General features: G+C 52.6%; 3 protein-coding genes across 3 annotated transcripts; all 3 read left to right on the top strand.

Annotated features, from left to right (window-relative positions):
* Positions 1 to 760: 760 nt before the first annotated feature.
* Positions 761 to 2,289, top strand: ASPGLDRAFT_178783 (uncharacterized protein). Its single transcript, XM_022542932.1, has 2 exons — positions 761 to 1,166; positions 1,217 to 2,289. The coding sequence occupies exons 1-2, from the start codon at positions 916 to 918 to the stop codon at positions 2,232 to 2,234; spliced, it is 1,269 nt and encodes a 422-aa protein (XP_022397240.1). The 5' UTR covers positions 761 to 915; the 3' UTR covers positions 2,235 to 2,289.
* Positions 2,290 to 3,782: 1,493 nt separating this feature from the next.
* ASPGLDRAFT_69334 (uncharacterized protein) lies at positions 3,783 to 6,834 on the top strand (the record flags this gene model as incomplete). Its single annotated transcript, XM_022549355.1, has 3 exons — positions 3,783 to 3,861; positions 4,109 to 5,771; positions 5,823 to 6,834. The coding sequence occupies 3 exons, from the start codon at positions 3,783 to 3,785 to the stop codon at positions 6,832 to 6,834; spliced, it is 2,754 nt and encodes a 917-aa protein (XP_022397241.1).
* A 757-nt stretch (positions 6,835 to 7,591) lies between these two features.
* On the top strand, positions 7,592 to 9,916 carry ASPGLDRAFT_51380 (carnitine O-acetyltransferase CAT2). Its single transcript, XM_022547518.1, has 4 exons — positions 7,592 to 7,797; positions 7,856 to 7,901; positions 7,959 to 9,621; positions 9,695 to 9,916. Exons 2-4 carry the CDS (start codon positions 7,865 to 7,867, stop codon positions 9,825 to 9,827), a joined length of 1,833 nt encoding a protein of 610 aa, XP_022397242.1. The 5' UTR covers positions 7,592 to 7,797; positions 7,856 to 7,864; the 3' UTR covers positions 9,828 to 9,916.
* Positions 9,917 to 10,646: the final 730 nt, after the last annotated feature.

The following is a 10,646-nucleotide window of genomic DNA, read 5'->3' on the forward strand; positions in this document are numbered from 1 at the left end:
CTTCATTATTTAACTCAAATACAAGCTTTTATTGCCCTGCATTAAATACGAAGTAAGCACTGCGGCAGTTCGGGCACTTAGTTCGGTTAATGCATGCGGACACGAGGATGACTTGTCAAATGTCAACGATTTTAAAAGCAAGCATGTATTCCTGCCCAAATTACGGAGAACTCCGTGTTAATTGTCAGAATTTGCATTTGCAGAACACCTGGGGTAAACAACAGGATTGTAAAGTTATGCAGTATACAGCCAACTAAAGCCGATACTAAGCGAACCAGTCAAAATGTCAGTTACACAAGTGCTTGTATAAAGAGTTACTAAGTATACTGTAGTGTCTCGGAGTGGGAATCCAATATAGGAATCTGTACGGAGTACGGCTGACTATTTTTGCCTGCTCAATTGCTCATTTTGCAAATGCGCCTAGCGGTCAACCCAGTACTATTTAGTACTAAGGCCGAGACATGAAATGATTAACCCGATCATCGCGACCCAACAGCTCCATAATTTGGCCCCCCTAATCCGGCAGTGCAAACTGCAATGCAAGGCTGACTGAAAAGAGTATTTGTTCAGGGTCCGTGTGAGGCTCTTTTTGTTGCTATTTTTTTTTTTTTTTTTTTTTTTTTTTTTTTTTTTATTCGGCTTAGGTCTCATTTGACTCAGTTCAAAGAAAGTGATTGACATCGAAGCCACTTGGACCATGCGGTGATGGCCTCGGACTGAGCCATCGCCCCATCTCTATTGCGTGCTTCTTTCGGGGCCTTACAAACTGCCTTGCTGGACGTTGGTTTATTTAAATTGCGGAGTCCTGCAGCTTATTTTGAGCTTGTGCATTCATAATCTTTCATCTTGACTTTTTTTGGGGGGGTTTTACTATCACTACATATACCCGTTGTGCGACGCGGAGAACTACACAAGATGGCGTCGCTAGAACCGATACAGGAGAAATACGACGAAGAGAACATTCACTATAACGAAGACTTTGACGATGTCCCTCTTTATGCCAATACCGACTACGATGAATACGATGATGACTATGAGCGATGGATGGGAGAGGACCACCCGCTGCGATCATATCCGACCGAATGTTGTCCGGGACTATGGCGATCGACGGAAGCCCTGAAGTTCGGACGGACGTTCCGACTGGTGTGTGTGGTGGTCATCTTTCTGTATGTCTCATCGATCTTGAATATTGTCTATGCATAACTAACAAGCATAGAATCATCATTATCCAATTCCTCGCCCTCCTACCTACAGTCTTCAAATATATGCTGCCCAAAGAAGGCGCAGTAGACGACCGACTCCCCGTTCCGCAGTGGCCTTCTGAATTCACCACCAACCGACCCAGTCACTGTCTCTCATATAACCCCCGCAGCCGCGATGCTGCTCAGTACGCGATCGCAGCCGGTTGCACGGGCGCCAAAGCGGATCTCTGGCTCCATGGTACCGATCTCCTTGTGGGAAGCTCCTTTACAGACCTCGACACGAAGCACACACTGCGAAGCCTATATTTCGACCCTCTTCAGAAGGAACTAGATGCAAAGCGCAATGCACCCAAGGACTCTCAAGTCCAGTCCGGGCTGTTCGAAGACCCCGCCCAGAGTTTTGTTCTGGTGCTCGAGTTCAAGACGTGGCAGCACGCTGCGCTTTCTGAGCTAGACTCTCATCTGTATGGGCTACGACAAGGTGGTTACCTGACCCGGATGAATGGGTCTGAGGTGATTCCAGGACCAGTGACCGTGGTTGTCACGGGTCAGGGAGAGCACCACGTTCGGTCCGGTCACGACGCGGAATATGACGAGATCTTCTTTGACGCCTCGCTGGACGAACTCACCATGATGGACTACGACCCTTGGAAGCTCACTCACCGGGGTCCCCCCAAGCCCAACACTCCCCCCACCAACGTATTAAATCCCAAGAAGGGCCTCTCCGCCGAGGCTCCCTCCTCAACCATCTACAGCGCCACAGCCACCTTCAGTGAATCAGTTGGATTCCCACGACGGGGCCGGTTCTCGCCGCAGCAGATCGCCCTGATCCGGGCTCAGGTGCAGGCGGCCCACCGACGCGGTCTTCGGGTGCGATACGAAGGAGTCCCGCAAGGTCGGGGGCGGCTCAGCGACTATATTTGGCGGACTCTGGTTCAGGAGGGAGTGGATATGATTGACGTGGATTGGCAGGCGGCGTACCATCGGGCCTGGTGGCAGCGGTGGTTCACGTATCGTCCGACCAGCGACTAAATGGTTTTTCCTGTGTTATGTTTATTGTATTGTACAGAATTACAGAGCGAAGTATAAATAAGATATGATTTATGTATAATTTCTTTTCCCAATCTGTAGAAATTGCATGGCCCTTACTGCGTACAGAGAGCAAGGGAACCCAACACGGCTTAATCAGCCATATACACGTTACCCGAATAGGCAAAGTGCTATCAGACCCACTTCCCCCGCTGCTCCAGCCGATCACCTGCTGATGCCAGGCTGTGATTGGCTGGAGGAGGGCGTTGGATCTCGGCCTGCATTTTCCACTCATTCACCGTCGCTTTTTTTTCTTTTTTTTTTTTTTTTTTGCGTCCTTTCTTTTTTCCTTTTTGCTGAAGGGGCACTGATGGTGTCTTTATCGTGTACTTATTGCTCTTGAGCTTATCTGTTTCTTCCTCTTCCTTTTCTCTGTTTACCGAAGCCCGCCTCAGTATCAGGATCTGATCACGCGCGACTGAAGTGTTTGGAGCTCTGCCCAACAGCTCTTTTCCACCGCCATTTCTTTGTGCGTGTCAACGGTCTCCAGCTTGTGTCAGCTCAGAATCCAACACCAACCACCCAACATCACACGAGCATTCTCACTTACTCTAATCCATCATCATTACTACGACTATGATGGAATTTCATCATCCGCATTCACAACTGCCGCCGCGACCGGACTCGTCGATATTCGTTCGGCCGCCTCCTCGCGCACCAGCGAATCCTCCTGTTCTTCCTCCCGGCGGCTCATATAGCCTTCCTCCTCCTCCCCCTCCTGCTCTTCCTGCTCAGTCGACTGCCTACGCGCCCTACGGATATCGTGAGTCTCGTCCGATGATCTACGAACCTACACAACCGTATACTTCTGCACCTCTTCCCGTGTCGTCTGCGCCTGCGCCTGTCAGTGTTCCACCGTCGCCGTTGTTGATGGGTGGTTCAAGCGGTTATCATTTACCGCATGTGAACCATGGGTCGCAGGGGCAGAACCAGAGCCAGAATCAGCGGGGATTTTTGGGAGGAAAAAGGGGCTTGAATACGGTGTATGGTGAAGGTAAGATACAGCTATCTTTCATTTCTTTCGTCTTTTCTTTATTTTTTGGACTCGTCTGTCTTTCTTTGTGTTGTCCGTTGTCCTTGCCGCGCGCGATGGGGACATGCCGGGATTGGAGCCCAACGGTTGCATGAATGATGGGCAGCGATCGAGCACCTGCAGCACCACGTCAGACCTTGCACATTGGCCTCTTTCATTTCTGTCATTGTTTCTATGCACACTCAGCTACACACATTCTTTCACCCTCTCTCAATCACTATTACTACCCTACTCCCCTGTGTACATCATCACTCAAGATCGACTGCCGAGAGACAGCTCGGGAAGACTATTCCCAATATGGACTAGTGTCGGATGAGCTCCCGGGGTCACGGGTTTGTGGTCACCGCCTGCAGGCCCCGTGACCTCAGTGGCTCCCCATGACCCATCAGCAATCATCGCCTGTTTGTTCCTTTTTTCTCCAAGCTTCCATCTTGCTCATCCACGCGTTTCCTTGTCTCATGATCCCCCCTTCTCACCCCCTCAATCCTTCACGTCGGAGGTCTTTGGGCAACCTCTCCGGCAGTCCCCTGTTTCCTGGTGAGTTGCTCGCCAATATCAGGCCCGTTCATGCTATCGCGCAGGAACCGCTGTCTGTTGTTTTGTGCTTACTCCGTACCCTGCATACCCCATACGCGAGGGTAATTGCGTTGCTTTTGCTTTTTTCTTTCTTTCTTTTTCTCTATCTCTCAAGTCTACGCGTCTTTATCTCCATCAGTTCTCCAATTATTGCGCTGGTGCGCGATTTCAACAAGATTGATCACTGATCGCGCGATCCGCATCACAGACACAACCGATCATTCCTCCGCGCCGCCAGCCATGAGCAATCGCCAAATGCCGCCGCCATCCCCGCCCCAACATTACCCTACATCCAGAGGACAATCGGCAAATGCACCTCCTCTTCCCACTACCTTCTTGTCCCGTGAGCAACTTCCCAGCAACCCGGCTCATCGTCCTGGGAGCAGCATGTCAATATCCGCCATGCTCGGCTCGGACGCTGACCGGCCAGCTCGGGATCTAGGCCCCTTCTCTCGCCCTCCTGTATCCTCCTCTCCTTCTCCATATACCAGCGCTCCTCCTTCGGCGAATCCCAGTGCCATGTCTCCCCCGGCGAGGCCTACCTCCCTCGAATACCCGTTCTTCCGGCGATCCCAGACGCCCGAAAAGTCGTTTGCGAAAAGCCACCCTCCAGCTCGTCCATATCGGTCGAGTTCCGGAGGTGTCTCACAAGCGTCTATCACAGAGCAGTCAAAGTTTAACCCTCTGTCGTCTCGTGCGCCGCCATCCTCACAATTTCCCGACAAGCCTGGCTCCTCCCATCCATCTCCCCCGATATCCTCAACAGAAACCGCTTACAACGAGTCGCGTCGCTTGAGTCTCAACGGCCCGATCCCCCGGCCCAACAGTCAGCCCCAGGTCGAGCACCCCGCTCGTGGTCCTGGCTACAGCCCACTCTCACGACCGACACCATCCTTGGGGGAGGGTGCTGCTGCTCCTGCGGCTGCCCTTGCCGCAACTCAATCGCGTCCGACACCATTCTCGGAGCATGGCCGATTCGGAAGTCTCTATCCCGACCGTCATTCGGAGGAACTAACGCAACGGGAGAGAGAGAGAGCGATGGGGCGGGAACTCGATGCTTCCCGAGCATCAGGCCACCGGTACAGTGCTTACGGAGATCGAGAGACGTTTGGCCGGCCGCAAGGGCCCGGAGCGTGGGAGCTTGGTCGCTCGCAACCGCCGTCACCAGAAAATAAGCGCTTCCTTGCATCTGAGCATAGTTCGGGTTTCGGGCTCGGTGCGATTCAAAGCTACACCAAATCATTGGGTTCCCAGGCGGGAAGTGGCTCGCGACCTGTTTCCCTATCCGCTCAAACCCAGCCTACGCCTCCACCCAGCGAACAACCACCTTATCTACACAAGCTGCAAACTGAGCCGCCTCGATTGTTCAGCTCCGGTTTGTCTACGGGTCCGTCACCCCTGATGCAACCAGCCACAGATGATCGACGCAAAGGAAGTGATGAACTTATGCACCACCGTAACCTCCTCGGAGTTGGTGCAGAAAAGCGAGGTGGTCGTGCTTCGCCCCTGCCCCAAGCAGTGCAAGGTGCCTCGGGCCCTGGAGGGGAGTCGAGTATCAAGAATGACTTGGGCCGTGTGTTCTCCGGCATCGGAAGTGGTGTCGGTGGTGTTACCGCCCCGACAGCAGGAAGCACAAACTCCACCCCTATCATGAGTCCCTTCAAACGGGACAGCGGTACCGCTCGGTCCACAAATGGCGATGCCCCCAACGATGAAGCCAAGATTTCTCGGCCTGGTTCGACCACCGGCAGACGGTCAAGGAAGTCGCGAGAGGAAGAAGTTCAGTCAGTGGAAGGTGATATGGTTGACCCGCGCACTGGTGTATCGGGACGTGGTCGACGAGGACGACATGCCCACCACCACCATCATCAGTATGTTTTCTACCTTTTGACTTGTATAATGACAAAGCTAACTGTTCTCAGCCACCACCATCACCGGAAGCCAGAAGAAGAAGGGCGACCGATGTCATCTATGAACCCTTTCCACCGTGCGTCGACGGTATCAGCAGAGGGTAGCTCCGGAGTAAATCCGCACCACCACCATCATCATCACCATCACCATCACCACCATCACCCCTCCCGGACATCAGCCCCTGCCCTCAACACTATGTCGCCTATGCGTGAACCTCGGACCGTGGTGAACATTGAGCCTGTACGATCTAGTGTTTCTCATCTTCCCCGTCATCACCTCGGTTCGACCTTGTACACACCACGTATTGGGGTTCCGACCACCAAATCCCCGTTGGAGAGTGCCAAATTTGGATACACGTCGACGCCCCAGCCGCTCCCGCGGTTTGAAGGCAAGGAGAACTGTACGTTTACGGTGCGTGTGCCTCGATACAGGATCGACGCGGCCCGTCGCGAGGAGATTTGTGCACGCCGCGCTTTGTGGGGAACGGGTGTCTACACTGATGACTCGGACCCCGTTGCAGCTGCTATTCACTCGGGATTCATCCGCGGTGCCTGGGGAGAAGATGTGGACGAGAGTTTCCTCGATCTGGAAATCAGAGACATCTACCAGCATGCGCCACCACCATCGGAGGAAGATCGCGAGTCGGATCAACCCCGGATTCCACCGGTGCCACCCACGGACAAGGATCTCCACATCACCTTGTTGGTCCTCCCCAAGCTGGACAAGTACGATCAAAGCGTGCTGTTTGGCATCAAGTCGCGGACCTGGGATGGCAATCACGATGGTGTGAGCTTCCAGGTCTTGCGCATTGACTGGGTTGAAGAAGGTGCCGGACGCGGCGAAGAGCGTGGCGGCGAAGCACGACGGAAGCGTCTGCGCAACCTGATGCAGACCGGGAAAATCTGCACGGGGCCTGCAGTGGTTAAGCTGGAGGACCTCCGTAATCGCGGATTGGAAGTTGATGCGCAGTCGAAGATGCGGATGAACGAGGAACGGCGGTCTACGGTGCAGCCGGTCTCATGATTCTATTTTTTTTTTTTTTGGGCTATACCCCTTTCTTTATTGATCTTAATGCATTGGTTTTGATACTTTGTTTGCTAGCAAGGCGCGTGCAATGGGTTGTTCATGGGAGGTTTTTGTTGGTTGATATAGATATGATACCTAACGGTGCATTCTCTTTTCTAGTGCTACTATGGTACAGTCCGGGGCAGCGGGAACGGATGAAGGGAGATGACGTCTGCCAGTGAAAGTTTATAGCAGTAATTGCTGGCTGTACTATGATTCTTTCTTGTCTAATAGTGTTTGTTAATTTGCTGTTCTTAGGTGAAGAGCTGCCCATATCAGATCTAAGCCGGTCGTCATTGGAGATCCCCCCGCATTTCTACAAACCTTGAGTCTGTATAGTAGTTGTAGAGTTTTGGTAGCCGTGGTGCATATATACGGTAATCTTCATTTCAGTGCAGTCTTCTATATAACCCCCTATGCTGCTCTATATTATCATCTTCATATTCCAGCTGTTTTCATCACTATTTTCAACTGATCGATTCAACCGAGGCTCATAGCTCTTGAAATGGTATTACCGTCCTGTCACTGATCCTGACCACACCATTACCATTATTACCACCGCAAACCCTCCCTTCCACCGCCCCGAGCGGGGTGCGCGTGACCAGGCGTGACGATACCGTACGGTAACACTCGGTCGGTTGTGACGGAATTCCCTCCAACCGAGGCTCAAGTGTTCCGCTTTAATTCTTGAGGACATCATCCCTCTTTATTTCTGGCCTTTTTTAACATCTTTTCTATTCCGGTCTGCTTCTTCATTCTTACGACATCCCTGACCTCAATTCCCCCTTTTCCTTGGCCTCTTCTTCTTCCCTTTGCCACCTTTCAAACAGAGGGATGTTCACGGCTGCTGCGCGGAGCCGTCTTTCCACCACCTTCACACGGCAACGTCTTTCTCCTACCCCCTCTATTCTCGCCAGATCAGTAAGTACCTAGGATAGGACTGTGAAAAGAGAGGATTTGAGTATTAACTGCGAAACAGTCTCCCATCATGGCTCCTCGTCGCAATGCATCTTCCGTCCCTGAGGGTAAGTTTTCCCAGAATCACATGTTTCCACCCGGTCACCGGAACTAATGACTTCTAGGATACAAGGAGGACCTCTCCAAGGGCAAAATGCTCCGTTTCGAAGACTCCCTTCCCCGTCTGCCAGTCCCCTCTCTCGAGGAAACCGCCAAACGCTACCTGAAATCCGTTCACCCCATCGTCACCGATGCCGAGTACGAGCGTACCAAGAAGGCCGTCGAGGCTTTCATTCGTCCCGGTGGCTCTGGCCAGACGCTGCAGGAGCGCCTGTTGGCGCGCGCAGCAGACCCGAATTGCCGGAACTGGTTGACGGAGTGGTGGAATAACGCTGCGTACTTGGGATACCGGGATCCCGTTATTCCCTATGTCTCGTACTTTTATTCGTTCAAGGATGACCGGGCACGGCGCGAGCCTGCTAAGCGGGCTGCTTCTGTTGCTTCTGCTGCACTGGAGTTTAAGAAGCAGGTTGATGCTGGTTCGTTGGAGCCGGAGTACATGCGTGGCCAGCCTATGGCTATGGGCTCGTATGAGTACATGTTTAACTGCTCCCGTGTTCCTGGGGACGGTGTTGATGCGCCTCGCAAGTATGCTGCTAAGGACAGTGAGCATATTGTTGTTGTGCGCAAGAACCAGTTCTTCAAGGTGCCGACTGTTGTCAACGGCGAGCCCCTTAGCTTCTCTGAGTTCCAGAGACAGTTTGAGCGTATCTATGAGATTGCGCAGCGCGCTCCCCCAGTGGGTGTCTTGACTGTTGCCAACCGGGACCTCTGGAACGATGCCCGGAAGCAGCTGCTGGCAGCCGATCCGGTCAACGAGCAGACTATCAAGGACATTGAGTCGGCTGGTTTCCTTATCTGTCTCGACGATGCCACCCCCGTTACCCTGGAGGAGCGGGCCCACCAGTACTGGCACGGCGACGGCTGCAACCGCTGGTTCGACAAGCCGCTGCAGTTCATCATCAACGACAACGGTACCGCCGGCTTCATGGGTGAGCACAGCATGATGGACGGTAGCCCCACCCACCGCCTGAACGACGTCCTCAACTCCTTCATCTTCAGCAACAAGATCGACCTCTCTGACAAGCCCGTCCGCTCGAACCTTGCTGACCCCCGCCCCATCGAGTTCAAGGTGAACGACGCCGTGCAGGAGTTCATCACCGCCGCCCACAAGGAGCACAGCCAGCAGATCGGCTCGCACGAGCTGGTTGTCCAGGCCTACCAGGGCTACGGGAAGGGCCTCATCAAGAAGTTCAAGTGCAGCCCCGACGCATACGTGCAGATGATTATCCAGCTCGCCTACTTCAAGATGTACGGCAAGAACCGCCCCACCTACGAGTCCGCCTCGACCCGTAAGTTCCAGGAGGGCCGTACGGAGACCATCCGTACCGTCTCCGACGACAGCACCGCCTTCTGCGAGGCCCACCACGACTCCTCAGTGCCCCGCGAAGAAGTCGTGCGTCTCTTCCGCACCGCTCTCGCCTCGCACACCAAGTACACCGTGGACGCCGGCGACGGCCGCGGTGTCGACCGCCACCTGTTCGGTCTGAAGAAGCTGCTCAAGGACGGCGAGCAGCTGCCCGATCTCTACCAGGACCCTGCCTACGGCTACAGTGGCTCGTGGTACCTGTCGACCAGCCAGCTGAGCTCGGAGTTCTTTAACGGATACGGATGGAGCCAGGTTATTGATGATGGATTCGGTATTGCCTACATGGTTAATGAGAACAGGTATGTCTTCCCCTTTCCCCTTGCACCTCCTTCAATATATAAGAAAAAAAAATGAAGCTAACAAATATGATAGCCTCAACTTCAACATCATCTGCAAACGCATCGGCGCGAACCGGATGAGCTACTACCTGAGCGAGGCCGCAAATGACCTGCGGGACCTGCTGATGCCGGATCTTGCGGCTCAGGCTGAGAAGGCTAAGTTGTAAGCTTTTGCAGGTGTATGATTAGTTAGGGATATGGATTAGCGTGCTGTATATATTATGATAGATTATACCTGAGATATATTCCTTTTCCTTCTTCTTTTTCTTCCTTGTTCCTTGTAGTGGCATTGCTGCAGTAGTAGTGGCTGTGAATGTCATCTGCTCTTGTCGATGTAGGGATAACTAACTATAGCATGGATACGATGACTCAGTGGTTTGAAGCTCAATCCGGACATGCTTGTTTATAGAAGGATCTATTAATAGGTAGGTGGTTTTTGTCGGTGCTTGTTTCATACGGACCGGGATAGGCTATGATATATTTCCATAATCCTTGAGCGAGTGTATTTAGTGTCATGTGCCAGGTGCCAGTGTCGGTGTCGGTGTTGGAAATATATATCCGTACGACCCTACGTAGTCGAGAAAACAAAATAGAAAACTAATGTAAAATCTATTGTATACGTACAACAAACATTAATTCAAACAGGGTATAATCATGTAGCCTAGTGATACTCCTCAGCCTGAACGAATCTCACCATACCATGCTGGTGGTATCTGCCCACCTCGTCACCTCGTGGGCGTTCATGAGACCGCATGAAATGAAAGAGTGGGGTACACAGTAACTTGTACGGCCAGGTTCGGGTTCATCTCACTTGGCACATGGCGAACATGGGTATTTATTTGGTATGTCGTACCGGTAGGTAGTATGAGGTGGAATCTAGAAGGTGCCGCGGAGAATTGTTGATGCCAAATCTGGGGAAGATGGGATGATGTCAGGGAGACCTGGTAGTACACCGCTTTGCCCTTTTTTTTTTTTTTTTTTTTTTT

Source organism: Aspergillus glaucus (genome assembly GCF_001890805.1).
Source record: "Aspergillus glaucus CBS 516.65 unplaced genomic scaffold ASPGLscaffold_23, whole genome shotgun sequence".
NCBI lineage: Eukaryota > Fungi > Ascomycota > Eurotiomycetes > Eurotiales > Aspergillaceae > Aspergillus > Aspergillus glaucus.

What these genes read in the sequence shown, in the direction of transcription:
- ASPGLDRAFT_51380 (XM_022547518.1), top strand. Translation starts at nt 7,865, where the DNA reads ATGGCTCCTCGTCGCAATGCATCTTCCGTCCCTGAGG. An exon ending in TGCATCTTCCGTCCCTGAGG is followed by an intron (nt 7,902 to 7,958) that starts GTAAGTTTTCCC and finishes AATGACTTCTAG; the next exon opens with GATACAAGGAGGACCTCTCC. An exon ending in TACATGGTTAATGAGAACAG is followed by an intron (nt 9,622 to 9,694) that starts GTATGTCTTCCC and finishes CAAATATGATAG; the next exon opens with CCTCAACTTCAACATCATCT.
- ASPGLDRAFT_178783 (XM_022542932.1), top strand. Translation starts at nt 916, where the DNA reads ATGGCGTCGCTAGAACCGATACAGGAGAAATACGACGAAGAGAACATT. An exon ending in TGTGTGGTGGTCATCTTTCT is followed by an intron (nt 1,167 to 1,216) that starts GTATGTCTCATC and finishes TAACAAGCATAG; the next exon opens with AATCATCATTATCCAATTCC.